The 27,847-nt window shown below is 46.1% G+C and overlaps 2 protein-coding genes across 3 annotated transcripts in view; one reads left to right on the forward strand and one right to left on the reverse strand.

Annotated features, from left to right (window-relative positions):
- Positions 1-18,739, forward strand: part of TADA1 (transcriptional adaptor 1) — a 23,739-nt gene extending 5,000 nt beyond the window's left edge. Inside the window, exons 2-8 of one of the 2 annotated variants that reach the window (XM_040451783.1) lie at positions 1,063-1,154; positions 1,444-1,509; positions 5,245-5,342; positions 6,799-7,008; positions 8,457-8,608; positions 10,819-10,981; positions 18,186-18,739. In XM_040451783.1, coding sequence (XP_040307717.1) covers positions 1,063-1,154; positions 1,444-1,509; positions 5,245-5,342; positions 6,799-7,008; positions 8,457-8,608; positions 10,819-10,981; positions 18,186-18,365 — 961 coding nt within the window. In that variant the 3' untranslated portion in view covers positions 18,366-18,739. Of the gene's footprint in view, positions 1-1,062; positions 1,155-1,443; positions 1,510-5,244; positions 5,343-6,798; positions 7,009-8,456; positions 8,609-10,818; positions 10,982-11,662; positions 12,890-18,185 lie in introns of those variants that run through there. The other variant, XM_040451784.1, reaches the window with a different exon arrangement.
- The window catches only part of POGK (pogo transposable element derived with KRAB domain), a 33,466-nt gene continuing 20,655 nt past the window's right edge, over positions 15,037-27,847 (reverse strand). The window contains 5 exon segments of the mRNA XM_040451782.1: positions 15,037-16,885; positions 18,739-19,322; positions 19,324-20,231; positions 21,502-21,600; positions 22,370-22,496. Of these exon segments, the coding sequence (XP_040307716.1) occupies positions 18,759-19,322; positions 19,324-20,231; positions 21,502-21,600; positions 22,370-22,496 (1,698 nt within the window). The 3' untranslated portion in view covers positions 15,037-16,885; positions 18,739-18,758.

Genomic DNA, 27,847 nt, shown 5'->3' on the forward strand with positions numbered 1-27,847 from the left:
TGGCTGAAGTCGGACGCTTAACCGACTGTGCCACCCAGGCGCCCCTAAATTTTTTTTTTTTTTAACGTTTATTTATCTTTGAGACAGAGAGACAGAGCATGAATGGGGGAGGGTCAGAGAGAGAGGGAGACACAGAATCCGAAGCAGGCTCCAGGCTCTGAGCTGTCAGCACAGAGCCCGATGCGGGGCTCGAACTCACGGACCGTGAGATCATGACCTGAGCCGAAGTCAGCCGCTTAACCGACTGAGCCACCCAGGCGCCCCAATAATAATACTTTTAAAATATAAATATTAAATGTAAGATTCTGGAGGATAGGTCTTTTAGAAAGGCAGCAGTGAGGAAGGAAGGGTACAGCTGTGGTTTTGGCTAAAGGACTTGTGAATCCAATTATGTGACAACCTGTCAGTCCCTTTTGGGGAAAAACTTTTCTTCCTTTTTCTTCTGTTGATACTCTTTTTTTTTTTTTTCTTTTTTCTTATTAAGTAGGTTCCACACCCAACATGGGCCTTGAACGCGCGGCCCTGTGAGATCAAGAGTCACAGGCTCTACGAACTGAGCCAGGCAGGCGCCCCCTTCTGTCAGTATTCTGATTCCTAGGTGTATTAGTTTTCAAGGGCCATGGTAACAAAATACGACAGATGGGGTGGATTAAACAATAGAAATTTGTTTTCTCATAGTTCTGGATGCTGGAAGTCTGACATCAAGGAAGTCTGACAACACCCTTCAGCAGGGTTGTTTTTTCTGAGGCCTCTGCCTTTGGCTTATAGATAGCTACTGTCTGGTCTGTGTGTGTGTGTCACAGTCCTAATGTCTTCTTACTAAGGACACCCATCACATTGGTTTAGGGCCCACCCTAAAGAGGTCATTTTAATTTAATCAACTCGTTAACGTCCTGGGTGCTGGGGGTCAAGGGCTTCAACATATAAATTTGGGGGGAGATGCACAACTCTGCCCATATGGTGGGGAATGCAAAATTTCCTTCCCTGGGTTTTGGAGCAGGTAAGGTAAACTTGGGAAAGAAGCAAAATCCTTGGTTCTTAATACTGCTTCTGTCTCTGCAGATACTGGGCTAACTTAAAGTTGTGGTTCAAGCAGAAGATCAGCAAAGAAGAGTTTGACCTTGAAGCTCATAGACTTCTCACGCAGGATAATGGTAAAATAATTATCTGGGGAGTTATTTTACTATTTTGAAGTTTTCCCAGATTTGCAATAAATTGCAAATAAATAACTGCAATAATAAATTGCAGTAAATTTTGCAGTAAGTCTTTTCACTTAAAAAAATAAAATGGGGTTTTTAATGGTGTGTAAGATTATTTTAATAATATGGATATTTCAAATAAAGTGTAAAGAATGGCAGGGTAGGGGATATCCAGAGTCAAATAATGGTTTCCTTATGTTGTAAATATTTTGTATTTGACTTGTGACAATCTTCCCTTTTTCAGTCCATTCTCACAACGATTTCCTCCTGGCCATTCTTACGCGTTGTCAGATTTTGGTGTCTACCCCAGGTAAGGGAGCGGAAGTACTTCCAGGGATGTCAGTCAACAGAGCCATCAGAGCCCTTGGCTTTAGCTGCCGTTAACAGACACGTCTGTTGTGTGCAAACGACATGTTCTTTGAAGTGCTCACAAGAAAAAATTTATTATGTAGGTGCAGATTGTTTTGTAGAACCTGGGTAAAGCAGGTGATTTCCCTGTGCTTACGTTGACTTTTGGTCTTTACTGTCCACTCAGCTGGATTTTAGATTACTTAAATGACAGACAAGTGAGGAAGCGGGTGGGCAGTCAGGGTGAAGAAACTTGAGGGCAGCTGGTATTAGACGAGGGTTTCCATAGATGCAGGGAAGGTGAGTTAGGGTTAGGTGGAGGGGAAACCACAACATGTGGTGAGAACCTGGGCTTTCAGTTGTATTCTCAAGTAAGATACCGGCACCTGGAAGGTTAGAGCTTCAGCATGTTGGGGAGGTAGGTAGAAGCTAAATCTGTCACTTCAACCTAATTAGGTATAGGTAGAAACAATGACCCCCTTTATCCCAAATTGTTTGGAGTTTAAGTGGTACAAGGTACTTCTTTCATCCATCTTATTTTAATCAAGTAGTCAAAAATAAATGATTAAATACATTAAACAATTTGCCTCACAATAAAACTTATCCTGAACTGTTGTTAAAAACTTAGATTTGTAGGTACCGCCTACTGTAGATTAAGTTGAATTTTTTATTGTTGTTTTTAAAGGGCCTGTGGTGATTGTGTTGATCATTGATTAAAAACCTTTCTTTGTTTTCTTTCTTTCTTTCTTTCTTTCTTTCTTTCTTTCTTTCTTTCTAATTCAAGTTAGTTAGCATACAGTGTAGTCTTGGCTTCAGGAGTAGAACCCAGTGATTAATCTCTTAACATATGACACCCAGTGCTCATCCCAAAAAGTGCCCTCCTTAATGCCCATCCCCCCACCTAACCCATCCCCCCACCCACCTCCCCTCCAGCAAACCTCAGTTTGTTCTCTGTATTTAAAATATATTTTCTCTGTATTTATGGTTTGCCTCCCTCTCTGTTTTGCTTTTTCTTTCATTTTGTTTTCTCTGAAGTTGGTTTGCTAATCTATAAAGAGGCTAATACCTACCCTGAAGAGTTGCTGTGAGGATTAAAAAGAATGCAAAGTGTCTGTTACACAGCGGTCACTCGATCAATAATATTATTAAAAATCATCTTTCCCACGTAGCTTAGGAAAACAGAAAACCCACCCGCAAGTACGAAGAACTACATTTCTATATTTTACTTTTAATACAAATCATCTCTTTGTTGCCAGCAACTGTTAATTTCATTTTGAGGAAATACATTTTGGGGGTTTGATAGAGAAATAACCCAGCCAGTGGATGGAAGTGTTGGATCCACCCCTAAACCTGCCCGCCGCTGGAAAGCTGTCCTGGTTGTCAGTCAGGCCTGACTCACCAAGCTTTGCTTCCTTGCCTGGAGTGTGTTGGCCACACATCGGTGGCATCACCTAGCATCCGGGCCATCCAGCAGCGGTGGGTTTCTTTGGGAATCTTCTAAGATTGGCTGACCTCATCAGTGAGACCTGGATGTACCAGAGACATTTAAAGCGGTGGAGAGAAGAGCTTGACTTCCCTAACAGGTTGTTTTTTTTTTTTTTTTTTTTTTTTTTTTTGTTTTTTTGTAATTCCAGTGTAGTTAACATACAGAGTTTAGTTTCAGGGGTACAATATAGCGATTCAGCAATTCTCTACATGACTCAGTGCTCATCATGGTAAGTGTCCAAACAGCCCTTTTTTAACTGATGAACTTGGAGTATTTTTTTTTTCAAAGCTTTAAAAACTCATTCTTCAAAAAAACATCAAAACGGAAATAATGTTTTTGCTAAGATGATGTTTTTTTTTTTTTCATATAAAAATTTTGGGGTGTAGTTTTTTCAAGTGTACTGTAATGAGCTTGAATTGCTTTGATTGTTTTTCTTTAATACTGTATATAAATGTGCTCATGGTTAGAAATAATACAGAAGGTCTTATAATGAAAAGCTTCTTCCCACTTCTAGACTTTTCTCAAAGACAACTACTTTGTTTTTTGTTCTTCTGGTAGGACTTTGATAGCTCCTCATTGGAGCTTAAATCTCTTTCTGGGTTTACTGATTTTAGACATCTGGCTTATGCTTTATGAGATTTCCTCAGTTCTTTTAGCCTTTCTGCCCAATGCATTCTTTAATTCAGCAATTTTTATAATACCTTCTTTTTGTTTTATGGACACACGTCTTTTCAGACTTCTCTGAATATACCAGTTAGAAAGTATTTTTGAAGTCTGTGTTGCTTGAATTATTTAAAAAAAAAAATTTTTTTTAATGTTTATTTATTTTTGAGAGAGACAGAGACAGAACGCGAGTAGGTGAGGGGCAGAGAGAGGGGAGACACAGAATCCGAAGCAGGCTCCAGGCTCCGAGCTGTCAGCACAGAGTGCGATGCAGGGCTCGAACTCACAAGCTGTGAGATCATGACCTGAGCCGAAGTCGGACGCTCAACCGACTGAGCCACCTAGGTGCCCCTGAATTATTTAATCTAGGACTTCTATTTTCTGTTTGTTTATCTGGGTCTTTCTTATTCTGTTATAGATTGTCATCAAATGTCGGGTGATTCACATTTAAGAATGAAGTATACAGTTGTGTGGGGGTTTTGCTGTAGAGTGAGCTGACAGGAGGCCAGCTAAACTGGGGCTCCTCATGCCAGCATGCAGAGAGCTGTGCTCTAGGGTGTCAACACCCATATCAACCACCTTAGTAAATCCCAGAAATTTGGTCCAGTTTAACTAGAGGAGAGTTCTCCACTCTCTTGTCCTCCGTACCCCCCAACAGCATCCCCCTGCCATTGTAAATACTGTGCTATGTATGGGAGAGAGCAGGGCTGGCTCCCGGGCCTGTGAACTGCCTGTGAACTCAGAAGGGCCCCACGCTTGGCTTAGTGCTCAACTGTGGTTGCCTTGAAATTCTAAATGTTTGAATAAGGGACCCTGCATTTTTGTTTTGTACTGAGCCCACTGCTAGTGGTGAGGGGGAAGGGGTTTGTGTAGACGACTTTCGAATGTAGACCTCCCATTGATCTTGTTTTTGGCTTCACTGACCCCTCCCTGGTTTCCACTGTACTCACCTTCTCCAAATCCAGATTCTTTGTGGATTTCTGCTCTGCAGGTTAACTTGTTTCCACCTCATTTCCAAACCTTGCCTAGCCTAGGTTATGGCTTCTGTGTGTCTCCATGTGATGAACACCTTTTTAGCCCATTGTTGAAATTTGTTGACATCTCATCTTGTTTCAATTTCCTTTCTATCTCAGTTGCGGATGTGTGCTGTTTACTTTCTGCTATTACCTTTTTTTAGTAGGGTCTAGAAAGAGAGGTGAGATACATTCATGTGCTCAGTTCACCATCTTGAACTAGAAAATTTTGTCCTACTTTGGTAATACTACTTATAATGCTACTAATAAAGCAAACAAAACACCCAATAAACATTAATTTAAAATATGAAAAACAAATTTGCCCTCCTAAAGGAATAATTTTGGTTACAGCTAGAAAAAAATGTGATTTGAGAGAATTCATAATTTTGCTTGGAGAAATAGAGAAGATCTGAATTTAAGCATTGATTATTTTCATTACTTGAGCATTCCATACTTTTTTAGCCTATAATGAAACCAGACACAACAGTTGACAACTGTCTCTGTTTTCTCTTATGGTTATTTTTCTGTCTTACAGAGGGTGCTGGATCTTTACCCTGGACGGGGGGTTCTGCAGCTAAACCTGGAAAACCGAAGGGAAAGAAAAAGCTTTCTTCTGTTCGTCAGAAATTTGACGTAGGTTGTTCTCCAGTAGATCTTGGTAACAACTGATTTAAGTGCTGGTGTGATGGAACAGGCTTTAGTTTTTAAATAAATCTTAAAATACTGGTAGTAGAGTTGAAAAAAAGGAGGGCATGATTTGGGGAAGAAAGGTGTTATTATATTTGAGGTTGACAAGAGTTTCAAAGAGTGTGAGTCCCAGGTGTCTGAATTTTTATAATTCTAGTTTGTTACTGCATAAATATTAATATGTTTTCATTAGAACCTAACGATTTTTTAATGACTCAAAAAGTATGCCTGTATTATCTCTCCTCTTAAATCTTTTTCGGGAATGTTTCTTACATTGAAGACTTCTGTTCCACAGCTCCAGGAGGCCTGTAGGTCTTTGGCAGGATCCTGGCGATGCCCAGCTAGGCCCTGAGCCTTTCGGAATCAGCAGAGAAGTCATGAAGGCATTTGGCTATAAAATTTGCAAGCATTTTAGGATAAATTGTTTTTTCCTTTTGTATTTGGGGAATAATTTCCCAAAAGTCTTCCTTTTATAGGTTTGACTGGGTGTTGATAGCTTTATTGATTAACATCAACAAACATTCATTTGTACCTTTGCTCTGTGTTTTCTATTGATACTATTCAATATGGAGGGCATCGGTACCTCTAGAGAGGCATACCTTAGTTTAGAAAGGGATGTTTGATAAAAAATACAGTTTTATACTTGGACAGTGGAGAAAACAACCAATGTTTCTTTTATAATACAAACTTCAAACAGGGACAAGCCATTTTCGCTATTAAATCTTATATGTTGAGCTTAAGCAGGAGCTACCACTGATGATGGAGAATACAGATGGGCTGTCAGACCAGATGGGCTCTGGTAGACCAGAGGAGGCAGAGGTTTTAGGAGTGGAAAAAGTTTGAGAAAAACTATTTTAAATAATTCGAATGACTATGTCTTAGCAAGATTCTGTGTTGAGAATTGTAAGTAGAAGATGATAGCAAGATAGTTTATACTATCTGGCATTCTCTTGGAATATCTGTTATTAGGTCTGTTATGTTGGTTAGCTACGCTTATTTTTAGAGCTTAAACTAAGTATTCCTATATATTTCTACCTTCAGAACCCGCTTACTTACAAGTATACTGAGAATGCTCTGAGTTGTTTGAAAATAGTTTTATATCTTCTCCTTTCCCCTAATTGTTATTTTTAGCACAGAGCCATATATTCTGTGATCACCAAGGTATCAGTTGAATAGAATAAACTGCTGGGCATGCCACCATTATTCCCCTTGATTCATGTCTTCATTATTGCTATGTAATGGGTGTGAATCTGTGATTATTTGTGCATGAGTGACTTCTTTTTTTTTTAAATCCTGTAGTATTGTTTTGGTGGCATTAATTTGTGGGAGCCCAAGTCCAATATATCGTGTCTTCTTACTTGCCACTGTGATGAATCATTTTGAAAAGTTTTCTTGCCCATAGCATAGATTCCAGCCTCAAAATCCCCTCTCGGGAGCCCAGCAGTTTGTGGCAAAGGATCCCCAAGATGATGATGAGTTGAAACTTTGTTCCCACACAATGATGCTTCCCACCCGGGGTCAGCTTGAAGGGAGAATGATAGTGACAGCTTACGAGCACGGGTTGGACAACGTCACGGAGGAGGCCGTCTCAGCTGTTGTCTACGCGGTGGAGGTTGGTTTGCTGGTGGCAGAAACAGTTTTACAGGTTGAATGTAACGAGCTTGTGTGTGTTGTTGAAAGTTGGTACTGCAAGAAAAGAATCAAAATATTACCGATGTCAGAATTGTCGTCATTGAAATTGTTTTCTTTTTTTTCCCTCTTTTTCTTTTTTTCTCTCTTTTTTTTTTTTTTTTTTTTTCAAGTAGGCTTCATGCCCACGTGGAGCCCAATGCGGGGCTTGAACTCATGATCCTGAGATCAAGACCTGAGCTGAGATCAAGAGTCGGACCCTTAACCGACTGAATCACCCAGGCACCCCGGAATGGTGTTCTTTTGAGGGGAGAAACACCTCATAGTCCATGCAGTTGCCTTCAGTTAGCAGACTAAGCTTTTCAGAGAGGCTACTTATGGCCTACCGCTTTGGCGTGTTTTGGTGTTTAATTTGTTAACACCGGCACAGTTTTTAAGGAAAAAAATTGAGATTGAGAATCCTAACGATGAAAATCACTGTTTTTTGTTGTGTCCCAGCATTTAAGGAGCATTAGACTTGGTGTCTAAACAGTAGGATCCTTCTCTCAGCCCACTCATTTATCCATTCACTTTATTCATTTAGTTATTTGCCAAAATACGCATTGGGTTCTATAGTGCACGGATATGTCAGGTAATACTGGGTAATTCTTTCAGTACTTGGGGCCTCCCGTTTCCTCACATGTACCTCAAAGATTATAATCGCTATCTCATGAAGTTACACACATTTAATAAATTCAGTGTGTGGAAATTACAAATTGTATCATGAAGGCCTGGATATGAGATTATCTTACTGGTATAGTTGAAACAGGTGATCCTGCCTCACCTGTTATTAATGGCAGGCTGGGATCAGCTCTTTTTATTTTCACAGGCACTTTCTATCCCTTATGTACTCGGCTCTCGTAAAGAAGTATCAAATACCTAATTTTTGGTTTATTTCCTATATATCTATTGTGTATGTGACTTTTGAGAGAGCCATGGTTCTTTTATGGCAGGATTCTAGTAGATTGGGCATTGTAGCCAATAAATCTGACATCTTGGAACTTTTTGTCCTATTTTAAACCAGGTTTCAGGGTAGTTTGCCTCCTTTTAGAAATTTTATGTATTTATTTTTGTACTTTTATTTAAAACCGTCTGAAAATCTCTTTTGAGAGAGGAGTCAGTTTAGAAGCCATAAATAACTTTAATACATTTCATGTAGAGCAAGCACCTATTAAATAGAACCAAATAAAAACAACGCATCTCTCTCTTTCCCGTACCTTCCTGCTCTGATGTGGTTCTGTGGCCTTTTGGTGAACTTTGGTTCCACCACAGGCTAGCCTGTCTCATGTCTCCATCCGCTAAATGCTAGGAAACGTTTTTTGGTCAATGGAAGTTTTATGATTTGCTCTTACACAGGCGTTCATGTTCTTTTTCTTTTCTTTGTTTTTACAGAATCACCTTAAAGATATATTGACATCAGTTGTGTCGAGAAGGAAAGCTTATCGGTTACGTGATGGTCATTTTAAATATGCCTTTGGTAGTAACGTAACCCCACAGCCATACCTGAAGAATAGCGTAGTAGCTTACAACAGCTTAATAGAAAGGTATATGAAGTTTCTTGTGGTTTTGCATCCATCCTTTCTAGCTGGTACACTACTATTATGTGTTAGACCACTGTTAAATAATTGTGTTTCTGTCAGTCTAAGGTACCTTTGAGAGCAGTGCAGTTTTATTTTAAGTTGCATCCTTGCACGATAACTAGTGAATTAGTTTGGTATCGCTTGTCACAAGTGAGGGCGCAGAGTTTGGCTGCCGCATGTGGTTATGCAAGCGCCCCGGGCCCACTTTCTCAGGTGGATTGGAGCGGTTCCCCGAGGTGAGGAGTTCTGAGGGCTCGTGAGGGGCAGCACCTGCTTGGTCGTGGAGGCGGGCTTTCAGTCAGAAGCACGGCCTATGATTGTTGGGTCAGGGTTGGGTATCTTGATGGCGGGAGGAGGGGTGGGAGGTGTTCCTCCAGGTTCTGTAGCTCTACCTTGAGAGAGTGGCCTGTGTTGGGTGTCATCAGGTTGTTCTTGGCATGCTGGTGTGCAGCCTGGTCCCTGCCCCCGTCTCTGGGCTTCCTCCGTCCACGTTCCACGGAGGGTCTCCCAGGACTTCTAATGTCCTCAGTCTTCGCTTTACGAGATGACCTGGATTACCTTCCTTTTCATCCGTGTGTTGTCTGTTTTCAGCCCTCTGCTTCCTTTCTGCCTTCCCTGCAAATAATGTAGTCCAAATTTTAAGCCTTTGGGAAAGAAAAAGCAGTGATGTAATGTTCTTTGTGGTAACTGAAGTGACTGGGTTTCTTTGAGCGCTCGTTAGCTGGTTGGTGAGGGAGATGACAGGGAGGTACAAGTTCAGAGAGAAAAGTGTGGCCCGGAACCTGGTGGGAGTGATGATAGTGAAGAACTAACAAGAAAGGAAGGGAGGAGGTGTGGTAGGAAAGAGTGTAGGGTGGGAAAACCAAGAAGAGAGTTGGACACGGCCAAGAGTGTTGACACCACATGGAAAGGGGTTGTACCAGTGCCTACTTCATGGCTGAAAACCTTGAGGTGGCTCACAAGGCTCATTTTGAAGAGCATCCTCTTTTTTTTTTTTTTTAAGTTTATTTATTTATCTTGAGAGAGGGCGAGGGAGAGCGTGAGCAGGGAAGTGGGCAGAGAGAGGGAGCAAGAGGGAGAGAGACAGAATCCCAAGCAGGCTCCACACTGACAGCGCAGAGCCTTGGCACGGGGGCTCGAACTCCCAAACCATGAGATCGTGACCTGAGCCGAAACCAAGAGTCGGATGCTTAACCGACTGAGCCACCCAGGCGTCCCGAAGAGCGTCATCTTAAATTAGGTTCACTATTTATATTTAGATCGTCAAATGTGAAGATTTCTATTCTCAATCTCATTCAGGCATGTCTGTGTGGGAGTATTTGTTCTCATTTGTAAGTCCTCCTTTTCTAGAAGAAAACCCCAACCGACAAAGTGGGTGAATGCTGAGAGCAGCGTCTGTGACCCTGCCAGGCCTCCCGAGCTTGCCCCCTCGCCGCTGGCCTGCCCCTGGAGGGCGACTGGCTCCCTGTCGCTGCTTGTTTGCCCAACAGGGCCGCCTTTGTCCGGTGCTCACCCCCACGCTTCTACCCGCCTGTGCGTTCGTCTGAGCTGCCTCCTCACTGCTGTTTTACCTTCTGGGTGTTCTTCGAAACTGTATAGGTCATCTCCTACTGTATCGGGACACACCAATTATGCCCGACTTCCCCGCTGATCCTGTATCTGGGTCCTGTTTTGGGAAACTGGCAAGATTCGGATTTTCTTCATCCTCCGTTTTTGCCTGTTGCTTATTCTGCGCTGTGTCTTCTTGCGCGTAATTTTTCAATCCTGTTGTCTCTCCAGTTACATGTATCTTCCTCTCCCAAGTCAGTTTTTCGATTTCATTCTCCTTTAGTTAAGGTCTTTTTTCTCCCCCGCTCCCGACTAGAAGCATTTGAAGGGCAGGAAACAATTTTGGCCCAGCATCCTGAGCTTAATAAATATTTCAACATTGTGGGGAGAGGAGTGTAAATTTAGTTGCTCTACATTTTGTTTCCAGCCTGCCAGATGGGCTGCCTGTAAAAATTAAAAGTACAGGCCACTCACGTAATATACTAGCTAAAAAGTAATTTCTAATTGGGTTTTTAATTATTTTTAAGGTATTTTTGCGAGATGTATTAAAAGCCCAGTCCTATTTTCGTTGTCCGCTTGTCTCGTTCATAGTTATTGGGAATGTTTTGAAAATACCTTGTTTTCAGTCCTCCAGCCTTTTCTGCTCCTTGTGCGGGTCATAACCCGGCCTCTCACCCGCCCCCTGATGACGCCGAGCAGCAGGCCGCCCTCCTGCTGGCATGCTCTGGGGACACTCTGCCTGCCGCTTTGCCTCCAGTCAACATGTATGACCTTTTTGAAGCTTTGCAGGTAAAACTCTTGGCTCCTTAAGGTTTACCTAGATTTATGGATAGGTTCAGAGTTTCTTTCAGTTTGCAAAGATACAAAGATATTCAGTAGCTTTTCCTCTTCTTGGCTTTTTGGTTTTCAGTTTTTATTGTTTGTTATTTATCTTTTTTAAGTCACTTTACTTATTTTGAGAGAGAGAGAGAGAGAGAGAGAGAGAGACAGACATTGTACATGAGAGCAAGTGTGGGAGTTGGGGGAGAGAGAGATGCCCAAGCCCCAACGTGGGGCTCAGACCCGCAGAACTGTGAGATCGTGACCTGAGCCGAAATCGCGAGCCGGACGCTTAACCCACTGAGCCACCCAAGTGCCCCTGTTGTTTGTTATTCAAGCCATTAGTACTACCCTCATTTTTCAAATCCGGGGCCCACACCTCCTTCCTAACTTACCTCTCTCCCAGCCCCCACTTGCCCAGTGAAAAAGAAAAGGGGAAAAAAGAAATCCTCTTGTTCCCGCTCCTATTTCAGAAGCTTGTCATTTCTTTGTCTTCTTGTTTCTAGTTGGAGCTTCATTAGGCTCTGGCTTGCAGCTTAGGGGTTGGCGTGTGAGTGTTTCGTTGATGTAAACCTTACTTTTTAATTGTGCGTGTCGGGAAGAGGGATATACCGAAGCGTAACGGGAGGCACGCTACTGTTTTAATCGCAGGTACACAGGGAAGTCATTCCTACACACACCGTGTACGCTCTCAACATCGAAAGGATCGTCACGAAAGTCTGGCATCCAAATCACGAAGAGCTGCAGCAAGACAAAGTCCACCGCCAGCGCCTCGCAGCCAAGGAGGGGCTTTCGCTCCGCTGAACTCGGGTGACTTGAGGGCAGGGGGGCCTCAGCAAATTCATTGGGTATCGAGAATTGAATGTTTTGGGGGGTCCACATTTCAAGACTGAAGTGTGTGGTGTAAATATAGCCTTTCCTGTGGAAACGTGGCACCGGGTACCTTTTGCGTTGCTACTGTGAAGCCGTTCATACAAATCTGACTTTGATAATGACCCATATCTCTGTATGTCTGTATGTGTTCCCAGTTATGGGAGTGAGCACGGAGAAAAAGTCTGTGCCGGGAATGATGTTTTTAGGCATCTGAGGCTTAGTATCCTTGGGTCTGCATGTGAGGTAGACGACATCCTAGAACAAAGAAGCCGTTATAATTTAGTCCCCGTGATCAGCAGGACATCTGTGCGTTCAGTGACAGCATATACTCTGTATCTGGCAAGCCTAAAATTTCTGCCTTTCTCCTGAAGAACTGTGCTCTCGCATTTTGGTTGGAATAACCTACACAGTGTTAAAAATCCTATACCTCCTTTAGTGACCGGTTTAATTTTGTAACAGATTTGGGTAGCTCCCTAAAAATTCATTACAACGCCGTAGAAAATAGGACTTAGAAATGCTGTGCTGTTAGACAAGATAAAGTCCTTTCTTTGCATTGAAAGCCAAAATAAAAACTCTGGAATGTAATTGACCTTATAAAGTTTCTTCTCAGAACTTAAGTTTCTTTTACAGTTAATACGCCCAAAGACTTTTATTGGTAGTTTCACCTGTTGATTACTCCTATAGAATATATTTTAAGAAGCCCGCGTAAACATACTGGATTTATACTTAGAAACTCCCTAATTCCTATGAAGTATCTGTTCCTCTCCTTTCAGATGATAAAGTGAACATAATTTACATCTGGCAGTGTTACTAATAATAAAGTTTGTTTTTTTAGAGGTGATGCTTTTTACTAAAGAGAAGGTGTTGGTGACTATATTAGAATGTACAGATGGGTTCTGTAGGCCTAAGTAATATATGTACAGATATGTATACATGGTTCAATATTTGGATCTATTTGGTTTTGTACTTTAAATGTGACAAATAAACCTTTTGGGAGAAAACTTCCCTCTCCTGTGTTTACTAAAGTAAACGTATAAGGAATACTGCCTTCCATTGAGGTATGAAAAGCCCTGCTTTAGGAGATCTTAGCAGACTTTTAGAGGGATGTACTAGATGAGAAAGATTAAAAAACAGGTTCCCACTTAGGTATGTCATTGCTTGCTTTTCTTTCTTTTCTTTCTTTCTTTCTTTCTTTCCTTCTTTCTTTCTTTCTTTCTTTCTTTCTTTTTTAAGGTTTGAGAGAGAGCAGGAGCAGGGGAGGGGCAGAGAGAGAATCCTAAGCAGGCTCTGTACTGGCAGCACGGAGCCCGACACGGGGCTTGAACCCACAAACCTTGAGATCATGTCATTTCTTTCCTTTTGGAATGTGTAGACAAAAAGAAAAAAAATAAATAAACAGCTTAGTTTCAGTTCTTGGCACAAGTCTGAAAAGTCCTTTTTTAGATAATTTTCAGGTTTAGAAGAATTTGGCCTGATACCTGGCTGAATGTAGCGGTTTTGTTTTGAGCCATCCATATGCCGGGAACTTAATGCGAAGTATGTGTTAAATTTCATGGAGTCCTTACGTGGAGAGGCAGCTGGGAGGCTCAGCCCCGTCCTGCCGCCCATCGCAATGGCGGCGTCCATGGGCGGCCCTGGCTTTCACCTCTACAGTCACCTACTCTGGTGGGACCACAGGATGCCAGAGGACTCCCTTTGCCTCGTGTTTCCGGCCTACGTGAAAATCTGCTTTCTGTGCCAGTTTTCCTTAAGAATCACTTTGTAAAGTGGAAGGATGGGGTTGAAGGTAGAGGGATACTCGGGATTTGAAAGATTTGAACACCTCTGTCCCGCCAAAGGCTAGCTTCCACTCCAGCAGTGTTGCCAGCTGTGGGATCCTGAGTGAAATTGTGACTGCTTATTCCCAAGCATTTAGAAAAATAACTGTCAATGAGGAAAACGCTGTTAGAAACCAGATAATTTCAGGGGCCCCTGGGTGGCTCAGGTGGTTAAGCGACCGACTTCAGCTCAGGTCATGATCTTGCAGTTTGTGAGTTTGAGCCCCGCGTCGGGCTCTGGGCTGACAGCTCGGAGCCTGGAGCCTGCTTAGGATTCTGTGTCTCCCTCTCTCTCTGCCCCCCTCCTGCTCACGCTCTGTGTCTGTCTCTCAGTAATAAATAAATGTTGAAAAAAAATTTTTTAAAAAAGAAACCAGATAATTTCAGACTTAGAATAAAGCTTCTTTTTCCTGCAGGAGTTTCAGTAGTTATCTTTCATATATAGGTGTTATCACTGCAAAACCAGGTTTGATAATGCCCACCTTACTTTCTACCCAGAGTGCTGGCTTAGCACACATTCTTATAACCTTGAACACCCTCTGCTGTGATCAACCAAGCACACGTTCCTCGGCACTCACCCCCCAACAGCCCACCATTGCCTGAGGTTCCCAGTTGGACCTCACAAACTTCTAAAGGATTACTCTTTGACCATTAGATAAATGCCTGTGTTCCCTCACATTTTTTGGCTCCTGCCAAAATGCCTCCAGGATGTAGAGTAAGGGTAAGGAAGCTTGGTTTTAGGGGTCAGACTTAAATGCTGTGGCCAACAGATTGGGTCAGCACTTGATTCTGATGGCTTAAAAAAGGAAAAAAGTCTGGAGACTTGTTAGAGAGTAGACCACTACTTATTTGAATCTATGGGCGTGGTAGATTGTCAAAAGTAATTTAACTAAAAGCACACCAGGAAAGGGCAGGTAGGTTCTTCATGCTTTCATTTTTAAAGAAATTTGTGAAAACTAAGTTTTCTGATCTGCTCCTCAACTTGCTAGCAGGTCTTCACCCATTTAAGATTAATATCCCTTTATGGATTTCCTTCACGGGATTTGGTAGTGTACCATCCCCGAGAACATCTGAAACATGACTGAATGAGGAAAAAAGCTATTTATGCCAGGCCTCCCCCCAACTGCCCACCCCTGGACTTTTGAGTTTAAAACATGTTACCATTTTTCTTCCCTGTCTTCGGACACCAACATTTATATTGCCATCCCATGAACACTTTTTTGATTCAAGGATATTCCACACATACACCCCAGACCTGAGAATATAGCATAAAAGATAGTTTGAAATGTGACCTTTCACAATGCTAGAGGTAAGTAATAAAAGCACCATAGCCTATTGTCTTTATTATCAAAGTTTATTGTTGGGGTCAATTTTCTATCTACCGGGGAGTACACCTATGTCTCAATATGTGCTATAGTAATTCTAGGGTAATAGCCTTTCTGCAAAATAGTTGTACTGGGACTCTGTTAAGCATAGATCATAATTAAGTCAGTGGAAGAATGAGCCCAGAAAAACCCTGACAGTAGAGCCATTACTCTAGGAAAGTTCCAGTGCTATGCAACCTGTAAGGCATCATCTATCAGCTGATGATGAGACTCAAGAAGATGTTGGTGGAATGAAATAGGAGTTGAACCCATTTTCTACTCTTCTCTGCAAGAAAACTATGGCTCCAATGCAAGAACCCAAAATTAGATCTTATAAAATCACTTAGGCTCCCAAAGCAAGTAAAACAGGACATAAAGAGGAAAGGGCCAGGGACCAGGGTAGTGGAGGATAAATTAAGTGGAAGTGGAGGGAATGGAAACTTCTGGAATGGAAAATAGCTGTATTTAGATGCCATTTGAGACAATAATACAGTACAGGTGAAAGCAAATGGGGAGCAATTCCCATATTCAAAGTTATTCAGATATACCAGAAACTAAGTGAAGTTTCCTACCTTGGAGGAAAACTGGTTTTAAACAAATGACAAAGGTGAGTCACTAACAGGAAAATGAGTACCTGAGTAGAAATAGGTGTTTCAGGATGCCAAGAACAGTATAGCATATAAATGAGCAGAGTCTACCAGAAGGAAAAGTGGTTATGGTAGCCTGTTATTCAGATCAGACATTGGAATGACATTTCTGGCAATGGCTTTGTCCAGAAGGTCCCGGCATATTTTTTTGTAGCATAGATGGCTCGGAATGTTTTCGTGACACTCAACTTAGGTGGGAATGCAAATTACTAGAATGTAAAAATTCAAAGACCTCCCATCTATTCCCGCAGGGCAGAAGGAGATTAGAAGTCTTGAAACAGCTGTGGCTAAAGGCCCACGTCCTCTCATACCCTTGTGATCAAAATATTAAAGAAACCAACAAGTATCCGATGAGTCAATGAGCCTTGTACCATGTAGATAGCAGATAATTTATAGCGACTTCTTCTGCAGGCAGCCTGAGAAACAGAAGAGCTTGTATGCTAAATGCTGCCCCATCATTAAATATGACACAGAGGGCCACCAAAGACCCTAAAAAATTCTAGCTGCCAACGAGATTGGGAAGAGAAATACAACAGCATAGTTTCCTGACCTGCATCTTCCACTCTAACCTAGTTCGTCTGTGGAAAAGCCATCTGCTGGCACCAGGCCAGTATGCCTGAATTTTATCATTAGTATCTCATTTTTCCAAAAGAGGAAATGTGTAAGTAGCAGGTGTACGTATGGGACTCGTTTCTACAAAGCCTTCTTTGCAGTCTCGACCTGTGTGGGGACAGGTTCTACTCTTGGAAGCATTTTTAAAGGCAAAAGCAAACATTTACTTGAGGTTTTCTCCACAGAGAGGACATCAGTGGAATTGGGCCCATAGGAGTCTCCTGTTGGTGTTGAACAAACGGTCTCTTCTCCAGGAGCAAATACCTTTGTTCATTCATATTTACAGGTTTCTTTTGATGGACACATGGATTCATCTCTAAAACAAAAAATGGGGCAGAAGCAGTTTCTTCCCTAATCATGTCTCTGCTGAAATCAAGGGTCCTAGACTTTTCTGACACGTGGATGTGGGGCGGGGGTGGGCTATGTCACAGGACAGGGTGCACAGTCCAGACATGGGGTTGTTCCAGCCCCCCCCCGGCCTTCTGCTGCTCCCTGTGCGTCCACACTTTGAGGAATCTTCTTGAGGATTTTCCTCTCACCTGTTTCAAACAGTTCCAATTGCTGGAAAACAGAGAGAACCTAAGTGTGAATTAACCCTTGGATTTTAGAAATCGTATACATTTTAGCAAACATGATTATTCCATTAGTCAGATTTCCAAATAGATGAGGAGAACCAGTTTTATGCCCATCTGTCCACCATTAAATCTCCCGTTTGCTGAGAATCCCTAACTGCTTCTACCACTTCCTCAGTTCACAAAAGGGCAGCTGAACAGAGAACCGGTGGTCATGACGGTCAGAAGGTCATGGTTGATATCGGACATAAATGCCTATCTTCACAGCTGCAGCCTCGCCCTGTCTTTTCCCTTTCCTCTTCTGGTAGCAAAGAGCTTAGAAAATTAAAAAAAAAAAAAAAAAATGCACAGAAACGTTGTTTAACAAGGAGAGGAAAAAAACAACAAGTAAAATAAGACAAGGATTAACAACTCACTAGAATTCAGAGTTTGACCATGGTTAGCAGAAAAAGGCTGAATTCATGGAGGGGAAGGGTAGGGGACATGAGAGGGACAGAAAAAGCAATTTTGGTGATTTGAACTTGACACTGAGAACTCCTCCTTGGCTCCACCGTTACACGAGGGGTCCCAGAATCACGGCGGGCTGCGGCAGTGTGAGTACAATTTGATTTGAGGGCAGGGAAGGAGACCTACGTCCCTCTTGCACTTGTACGGCGAGGAGTGAGGTGAAAGATTTCGGTTAGCATTTCCTCTGGAGGAAAAAGCAACTAGGATGGGACCCCTTAGTTACGCTGTAAAAGGAAGACGACACGGCAAGACGGTTTTAGGGCCTCGGTAAAGGAAGGAACGACCTTCTTCATACTAAACGTGTCCAGGGAAAAAAATTAATTGACAATTAGGGAAATGAGAGCACGAGGGTAAAATGAATCGCTTGCTCCTTCTGTAGGAAAGTTTCCTGCTGTGCCTGGCTGGCTGTTCTCTCCCAAGGTGTGTGTGTGCGGGGGGTGGGGGTGGTACGTGTTAAGTTCACATCCACTAGAGCTGTTAGTCCCCGTCCCCCACTTCCTCTCGAAGCTGCCCTTCTATAGTCAACTCTGAAAATTCCAGACCTCTTGCTCTCGGTCCTCAGACTTTATTCATGGTAGTCTTAGCTATGTGCCCTGTTTTCTTTTCTTTCTTTCTTTCTCTCTCTCTTTTTTTTTTTTTTTTTTTTTTGGTGCCGAGATTCAATTTAGAAATCTATCCTTCCGGACATCAGTGGACAAGCAATTACTGCAATTGCTCCCACCACCCATGTGAAGGTCATTATGAGAATAAGATAATGTTTTAAAACTCTTTTGAACTCCTAGGGAGAAGCAGACCTACACTATCGTTTTTCTGTGCCAAGTGGGCTCCCGAGCAGACCACGCGAAGTCTGGGCGCGGAGGCCCCAGCGCCCGGTGCTCTCCCCGTACCGCCGGCCGGCCCCAGAGGCCAGCGGAAGGGAGCACAGCCGCTCCAAGCGTGTCAGATACACACCCCGGCCCTGACGTTCCCCGGGATTTATAAGGGGAAGGAAAAAGCTGGCTCTTCAGACCAAATTCTTTGCGGACTGAGCAACGTCAGATAGACCACGATCCTTCAGGCCCAAATAATTTGAACACGACAGCCCTCAGATTCAGTGTTCTGGCAGCTCACTCCTTGTGGGGAGGGCCAGGCCTCAGAGCAGAACACCCACAAAGTAAGCCAGGCAACGGCGCTTGGACCTAAAGGAGAGCTGAAGGCCTCCGATCCGTGGTACGGCAGCCCGGGCTTGAGAGTTCTCGAAGGCACAGAAAATCACGGCAAGGGGGAAGGCGTCCGCGGAACACGAACAGGCCTGTCCGTGAAGGTGCGGGGCGTGTGCGTGTGCCCGCGGGTTACCTGGGCTCTCCCCTCGGCGGTCAGTTGCCCTCTGGCGCGCTCTCGGTATCGCATTCTCTGGGTCCCTCCCCTCCTCCCGGCAGCTCGCTCTCGATCTCCCACAGGACGTCGTCTTCGTCTTCCAGATTGCTGGAGATGTGGCACTTCTTGAAGCCCTGGACGATGGATTCGCTGGAGATGCTGTTCCACGCGACCATGACCCACTCCAGGAAGAGGCCCAGGGGCGGCTTCTTGGCGTTCCCGGTGGGGCTCAGCGCCAGGTTCCCGGCCAGGAGCCAGTTAGAGTACTGGGCCCGGACGCTGTCATTGAGCGGCTTGTAGACCACCACGTCCAGCACCTGCAGCTGCGAGGTCAGGCCTCCGGGGATGATGACCATGTCGGTGTTCATGCTCTCCATGGAGCTCTTCACGGAATCCGTGGCGTGGCCGCGGAAGCCGTTCAGGATCAGCATCCCTCGCTGCTTGGGCGCCGCGCCGGTCCTCCGACGCCACACCACTTCCAACCAGTCCTGCATCAAGTCCTCCGTCATCCACCCGTACCGGTGGCAGCGGATCTCCATCCCGCTGGGGAACTTCCCGGGGGGGGATGTACGTGCCCCTCAAGATGATGTACGGGGGCAGCTTCCTCCCGTCTGCCAAGACACCCAGCATCGCCGTGATTTTCAGCTTCTCCCTGCCCGGCGTCTTGACCAAGACGGGCTTCTCGCCCTGGTTGTCCACGGTCACCCGCGAGGGCACCTCTAGACAGATGGGCGTCTCGTCGGCGTTCCCCATCTGCGCCACCTGGTAGTCGTGCGCCCTGCGCAGGGCCAGCACGCTCCGCTGGTAGGTGACGAGCTTCTCCGTCAGGTCTTCGGGCAGCTGCTGGGGCACCGGCACCTTATGCCGCAGGGACAAGTCATACCTCCGCATCATTCTTCGACACCAACCCAAGCTGGCTTTGAACCCCTTCTCCGGAATGTTCATCTCCTGGGCGATCTCGAGGGCTTTCAGCTGCATGGCCTCCCTGGTGATAGGGTCCCCTTTGGCCTGCATGTACCTGACGTACTCGGCCACGCGCTGGTCCACCAGGGCAAAGCGCCCGTTCTTGGGGCCGCGGAACGCCCGCCGCATGGCGTGGGCATTCTGCAGCTGCGGCTTCACTTTGCGCCAGTCCCGAACGTTCTTTTCCAGCACTCCAAACTGCTTGGCAGCCTGGCAGTTGTTGGTGCTCTCAGCATATTCCACCACCATGAGCTTGAACCCCGCGTCGTAACTGCGCCGCATGCCCCTGCTGAACTGAAACTTCCCGGCAATATCGTCCGCCGAGAGGTCGTACCCCGGGAGGCCCATGGCCACGTAGAAGGGGTACCCCTCACTCCACTCGGGCAGCTCCGTGAGGTCCCGGGGCAGGCGGAGGCCAAAGCCGTCCAGGTGCTGTGGCTGAGGAAAGTGGGGGGTGGCGTTCATCGGACCCGCCCAGTCCGGGGGCTTGACGTCAGCCTCTTCATTTTCTAGGAGACAAACAGGGAGGGGCGAACACAACGACAGTAAGAAAAATGCCTTCTGGCCTATTCCGATTTCCTGGGTGAAAACACTAAGGATACCTTAATCTGAGGTTCACTCAAAGGAGGCCCTTTAGTAACAGATGACGTTCCCCTAAGTCCTATGGATCGCCACACCTACTTCCCACAATACCTGTGTATCGCTACTCCTTCTTTGCAGGTGGAGCTACAGAAGTGAAGTAATACATCAAGGGAGCTGAGCTACAAAGTGCCAGAGCTGGGACTTGAACACGGGTACCAAACTTGGATCACACGATCATTTTGTGGGCCACGCTTTGGTCAAAACGGTTTTTGTGGGCACGAGAAGCCAAATGTAACCCATACAGTAGGTACAGAATTTAGATGCACTGCTAAAGGGATGGCCTGACTCACGTCCCTTACGCCAAGAAAATCTATAGCAAAAGCATACTTCGTCCCCTCACACCAATGTCAGAACTTCTATATTTACAAAGTGGTCGCAGAAACCGAACAGGACTTGGGAAGATAGCGTGTCTCACCCAAACTAAGATGCCATCAGTTGCAAGATACACCATGGGAAGAGAAAAAAAAAATGCCATCAATTTTAAGAGGGGTTCTCAATTTCAGAGATGTTAATGTGGTGGGCGGGGGGGACACATGTCTTAGAATCAGTGAAATATGGCATTTCACACTCTTCCCTATAGAGAGAAGGTGAATAAAATCACTGGCTGCTTAGAAGCTGTATGTGGCCAACTGTTATCCTAACTATGTTGTTGATAAAGGGCCATGTGCTTCTCAGACGTACCTACTCACACATGTACTACAGCTGCTCTTGCTTTTTCTATCCAAGAAGAGATGGACAAGAAACCAGGGTAAATCGCCCCGGCCACGTGCTGTGCCGCATTACTTTCCTCAGTCTTCAAACGTATATGGTGCACTACTGAGGTGGCCTCCTTCACCCAGCACGTGCACAGGACCAAACGCCATACAAACGTCAATTCACTTCATGCGCGTACAAGGTTGCACATTGAGACTTATTACCCACTGCTGCCGGAGGAAGAAATGGAGGCTCAGAGAGGTGAATGAAGTGGCCTAAAGTCACACAGCACTAGAAAGATTTTGAACATCCAAAGCCCATCATCTTTCTGCCTCATAACCTTGCCTCAACTCTTAAACACCCCACACGAGGTACATGGAAACTTAAAGTCCAGGTTCACAATGCTCCCACTGGATGGATGCTGGGGTGATTTCATTGTAGTACCTGCCAAGGTTCCTCCTTGGAGCTGCCATTCATCAGAATTCTGAGACTCCTCGTCACCTTCCAACCGAGTGATCATGTCTGGCTTAGGGAATGGGAATTCTGTTTGTAGGAAATAAAACAGGTAATAGCTGTGTGCTCCTGCCTTGGAGCCCTGCCAAAATCAGTCCTTTATGCTACTTGAGGAATCCCTCCCCCACCCCGACACACAACACACACTCTCTCCAGGTGGGGGTTTACAAAAGTCAGGGGGAAAGGGCTGAGGGGTAACGAAAGAAAAAACACGATAGGAAAGAAGTCTGTCCAAGGGAATTTACGGATCTCGGCTAACAAGGGCTGGTGCTAGCAACAACAAAAACAACTTCATTTAGCAGGATGCAGTCCCTGACCTACTGAACCTTCTGGTACCTAGAGGAGAAACTAGGAAATCCCTCCAGCTGGTTACATTCTAATGATACGGATCATCAATGCCAGGAGGGGAACGAGGATTCTCTGGGGCTGAGTTCTCAAGCGTCTGAGGCTGACGGGGTCACAATGAAGTCCGCCTTCCCTCCTGAGGAACATATGAAACACAGGCCCAGGTCTGTGGTGACATTTCTTAGGTTAGGTCTTTTTTTTTTTTTTTTTTTTTTTTATGCGAATGCCTAGGTCGAGTGAGGATGGTTCTGAGAGCTGGCGCAAGTTGCTGAGTAGAAGGACACAATATTTATATCCTGCCGAAGTCAAAAACAGGAAATCAAATGGGCACAGGCATTGAGGGGACAGAGTCCAAGTTCAGGAGAAAGGGATGTTGGGTACACCAGAGAAGAGACATGGAAACAATTCTCTGGGCTCAGAGCTTCCAGGAGACAAAGGAAAAACAAAGCTTTACCCAGGGACAGGACAGTTTCATAATTCATCCTCATGACTTCCCGGTAGAGGGCCTTTTGTTGCTCCGTCAAAACTTCCCACTCCTCATCGGAAAAATATATGGCCACCTCATCGAATAGGGCCGGCACCTGGAACAGGGAACAACTAATAGGCATAAGCAGACACAGACTCACACCCCTTCATCTCACAGGGGAGGGGCTCTGACCGGGGGCCACGGTCCATCCACACTCACTAGGCGAGTGGAGGCAAAACAAGGACACAGCACAGGTCCCGCACGCCCTGCTCAGGGTCGCTTACCGCCTCGGTTCACAGAGGAGGAGAGCGGCACCCTGAGAAGGAAACCCCCCAGCAGTGATCACCAGATCGGGACACACGCTGCAGGGCCAGCCGATCTGGGCTCAGCCCCGGCTCCAGATTCAGGAGCAACTGCCCCCAAGTACACACCCTGAGGCAGTTCCCCCACCAAAATACACACGCCCAGCCACCCCCTGCCCTCCCCCAAGTCACAGATCCCTGGCCCGGCATGGGGGTGGGGGGCAGCTCCTGGGCACCGTTCTCCATTTCCTGGGGTACCAGCTCTAGCATTGGACTCAGAACCCAAAGCCCAGGGAGGAGCCAGTGAGAGAGGGGGCCTCATCCTGCCTTTTCCAATCTGTAAGAGCAAGAGTAGGAGGAGAGAAGAGCTAATTAGAGCTTCAATTTATGTAATGAAACAGCAGAGCAAACTAGTTTGCTTTGATGCCTAGACCTTCGGCCAAGGACAAAGGCAGCTCTCCTTCCCTCTCCCCACTGACCCCGCTCCCCCACCCCTGTGGGAGGGGCCGGGCCGCCCAAACCAACCTCCTCTTGTTTACTCGACTCTGCTCTTCTTTTTGCCATGTCGTTTCTTTCAGTCATGAAAAATCCCACTCCAAAGTTCATCACATTCGGTGGTAAGAAATCGCTGGGCCGGGGTTTCAGGGTTACTGCTTTCAAAGCTATTCCCCAAGGCTGAATCCAGAGCCTGGGTGATCATGAGACTGTTTTTTCACCAGCTTAGGAAATGAGCATCTGCACAGTGTGTAGCTTCTTCAGGTGTCCAGCCATCAGTCACTTGGACACACTGGACTTTCTCCTTATTCGCCAAGTCCATGTCCTCCCCTCCCACTCACAGCACTCTACAAGTAGGGAGTACTTCCCAGGAAAGGCTGTGTCTGCTTCATCTGTTTTCCCCAACAACCTCATTTCACCAAGGAGGAAACGGGCTCGGAGAGGCCTTGCTGCTACACAGCCAACAAATGGCAGGGTTGAGATGTGGACCTAGCACTGTCTGAGTTCAAGGCTCTGGCTCCTGCAAAGAGCAAAGTGGCCTCCCTGGCGACCAGCCCTTCACTCTCCCCTACCTCCGTGCTCAGTGGTTCTCAGCGCTTGCTGTTTCCTGAGCAAACCATTCTTTTACCTTTCGTGTCCCCCCACACGGCTCTCCCACTGCCTCAGAGGTCCTCCCCATTCTTGGCTTGGCTGACACCCACCCAACCACCTTCCAAGACTTAGCCCAGATGTGCCGTTCCCTGGGAAGCTCACCCTGACGTGGGTTGTGCGCCCACTACACATCCCTGTGGCACCCTGGGCTCCACACTACGGTGGCACTTATCACAACGCAGTATTCTCTTGGTTTACTTGTCTGCTTCTTACAGTAGAATTCAAGCTCATTGAGGGCAAAACCTATGTTTATTCCATCTCCCTAAACTCCCTAAACTTAGGACACTTCTTGTAGATAGTAATCACTTAAGAAAGTATTTTTTAAGTTTGTTTATTTAGAGAGAGCCAGAAACAGTGTGAGCAGGGGAGGGGCAGAGAGAGAGGGAGAGAGAGAGAATCCCAAGCAGGCTCCTCGCCATCAGCACAGAGTCCGATGCAGGGCTCGAACTCACAAACCACAAGACCATGACCTGAGCCGAAACCAAGAGTTTAACCGACTGAGTGAGCCACCCAGGTGCCCCCAAAATGTCTATGTGAATAAGAGATTTAAGCAAACGATATCCAAATTTCCTTTCTCTTGTTCCACTTAGAATAGTTTCAAATACTCATTAAATGTAGTCTCTTACGAAACCAAGCTTCCTCTGTGGAGTAAGTGTGAAATGCTAGGAGGTAAAAAGGGATGAATCTCCAGGCTTTCCTCAGACCTTCATCAATCTGGAAAGCCTGTCAGCCAGGAATTTTCCACCCCACCCCTTCTCACTTCCCAGCCTTTTGAACAACTCTCCTTTTGGCCTTTTCTCTCCCTAGGAAATTCCAGATCCAGGCCATACCTATTTATAGTCCCTTTCCCTTTGCTGATAAAACGGGACACAGGACTGGCTACGCCTGTCATTTCAGAGGGGCTACCGACACTCACAGAAGTAAAACGTCCTAGGCCTGGTAAAAATCTCAGGAGCCCCAGAGTTGTAAGGTGGCTGGAGGGTGACTGGCGCCAGATTCACGTCCTCATATTTATGGCTGAGCCACAGAGGATCTTCAAACAAGCCCACATTATACTCCAAGACGCATAGTCCAGTGGCTTAGAAATTCTCCTCACAGCAACCCTCTGTGAGAAGGGAGCGAGCCTTCAGCCAGGCCCCGTGGCGCAGGCCTCCTCTCTCTCCACAGAGGCTTTTTATCCGGCTGAGCACAGCAGAAGGTAAACAGGGCCTGCCCCGGGCAAAACTCCGAAGTCGGGAGGCCCTTTCTTGGCCTCACAGGTAGGGACCCTCCATCCCTGTCCTCCTCCCTTCCCTCAGAAGACCCAGGATGCATCAGACAGGTGTTCTTCCTTCGGCTTGCAGGTACTGCCCTGCTCGGCCGGCAAGTGGGCATTCCAGAGCCCATCTCCAAGGGGAACTGTCAGGAAGTTACCTACACCCCGCACAGCCGCACGCTGGCGAAGCTGTGTAACGAAGGTCTCAGAGCAGACGGCCGTCACCAGTGCACGAGAGAGCATCTGCGTGGGGCACTCCCTCTCGCGTGTTGAAATAATTATCTTCTTGAATCCTTGAAGTAATAATAAAGAAATGGGAATCACTACCCCACTTTTATGGGTGAGGAAACAGCTGCTAAATGACTTGCCCACAGTCGCAGAGTCAGAAAGTCTGACTCCAGGGGCGCCTGGGTGGCTCAGCTGGCTAAGCGTCCAACTTGGGCTCAGGTCATGATCTCGCGGTTCGTGGGTTCAAGCCCCCGCATCAGGCTCTGTGCTGACAGCTCAGAGCCTGGAGCCTGCTTCGGATCCTGTATCTCCCTCTGTCTCTGTCCCTCCCCCACTCATACTCTGTCTCTCGAAAATGAAGAAACGTGAAATAAATAATAAGTAAATAAATAGTCTGACTCCAAAGCCCAGACTTTTTCAGCAGGCCACTTAGCACGCAGACTGTAGTGAGCCTTGGCCCTCGCAAGAGAGACGGGCAAGGGACCTGTCCCGCAGAGCTCCTGGGGAGAGAACTACACCCCTCAGCACTGCTCACCACGCCCTCTGGCTGGCCGGCCCCGGGGCCTGCCCTACTTCTCTCACCTTCTCTGCTTCCAGCTCCGGGAGCTGTTCCAACTCTGCACAGGAGCGTTCCTCTCGGGTGCCTCTGTTCCTGCTTTCCCCGTGTCTGGAGTGCAAGCTCTCTCTCCTCCCTTGGCCAGTGCCACTTATGAACGAGACTCAGTTCAGGGTACATTCCTCTTTTTCTCTACTTGAAACTCTATTTCTATTCCAATTCTCCTGTGGAATATTATCCTAATATATAGCATAGTTCTTATGTTGGAAAGGCTTTTATTGATCACCCTAACACAATTCTCTACAACCAAAATACATATTTAAGGAACAGATTCATTTCTTTTCTTTCCCTAGTTCAATGCCCTAGAACAGGGTTTTTCAACATCAGCACTACGGACATTTTGGGCCAGGTAATTCTTTGTCATGAGGGCTGTCCCGTGCATTGGAGATGTTTAGCAGTGTCCGTGGCCTCTCCCCAGGAGATGCTTAGTAGGATCTCCCACTCCCCAACCCCCACCCAAATCACAAGAGCCAAAAACGTCTCCAGATATTGCCAAATGTCCCCAGGAGGGAAATGGGCCTGGGAGCCAACCTGCCCACTGCTTAAGACCAGGTCCATGCTTGCCCCCTGAACAAAGCCTCTTGAGTTCTCCAGCTGAATGAGACCCTGCTCTTGAGCTGACTTCACCCACTGCACTCTGAATATTGTACTATGAATTGTGTTCACTTCCCCACCTTCCTTGCGAGACTGGCAACTCCAGGAGACTAGGGATCTTGTCTTAACACCACCACTGTGCTCAATGACCGCGGACAGGGGGCAGACTGCCTGGAGGCCACAAAAACCAGCCCCCCTCTTCCAGCGACCTCCTTCCTTCCCAGCTAAGAATGGCCTTCGCCTTGCTCCCTTCTCACTGTCCCGACAACACTTAAACGTCCACCTCTACTGCACCCATCTTCCAAGGTTCTCCATGCTATCTAGAGGTTCTGGGTTGGCCAATTTAGCCTCAAAGCCCAGGGTTTCTGCTGCCTTGAGGTCTTGTTGCAGGCTAAATGGGACTGACTCCTGCCCTCGAAGGTCTCCCCAGCCGCGAGGATCAGAACTAGAGAGGCGGTGGGGGTGAGCAGAGAACACAAAAAGAAAATGGCAGTGCAGCCTACAGAGCCCGACTGAAAACCCAGAGCCTGGTGGTGCATTGTGTTTCACCGAGGTATGACACACATACAATAAAATGCACTGCTTTTAAGGGTCCAGCTTGAGAGACATTTATTTTTTCAAGAACACATGTCAACGTACATGTGTCACTTTGGGGCAAAGTAGATAACCTCTCTGCTCCCCAGACCTCTTGTGCGGGAGGGGAGCTGGATCGGACATTTGGGAGAGCCATGTTTCTATGAATACCAATCTCCTACTGGAAACAAAGGAATAGAATGGATACTGATAATGTTCATACACAGGACTCGCCGGAGAAAAGGAATGCAACTTGTTGCATATTTAAAGTTTTTACCATTCATGCCTAAATGTCATGATGTCCGGGATGTACTGTGAATAATTATACACGATTATAAGGATAAATATCTCTTGCACTTACATCACTCCTCCCCCCCCCCCCCCCGGGGTATCCAGAAGTGCCCCGGGCACAGGCGCGCTGTCTGTTCACTTTTCTGGGGGAGGCTTCTACAGCTCTCTGGTGCACGAGCAAAACCTGGCAGGCCCCAGGCAGACTGGCGGGGATTAGGATTAGGATGGGCCACGCTGCATTTATATTTTTATGAATTTACTCTAATTCTATCACACGCTTCTGTTTGGATATGTTCCATATTCTCTGCTGCCTACCACCCCAATCCCTCGATTTGGGCAGGCTGATAATGCCGCTCTCCTGGGTGTGCTATCACAAGACGTCCTCACACAGAACCGACCGAAGCTCTCCTCCTGTCAGCTCAACGCCCCAAGTCTTATTTAAAAAGGTTCCCTTCTGGGGC

Source organism: Herpailurus yagouaroundi, unplaced genomic scaffold (assembly GCF_014898765.1).
Source record: "Herpailurus yagouaroundi ecotype Mexico unplaced genomic scaffold, PumYag 205, whole genome shotgun sequence".
Taxonomy (NCBI): Eukaryota; Metazoa; Chordata; class Mammalia; order Carnivora; family Felidae; genus Herpailurus; species Herpailurus yagouaroundi.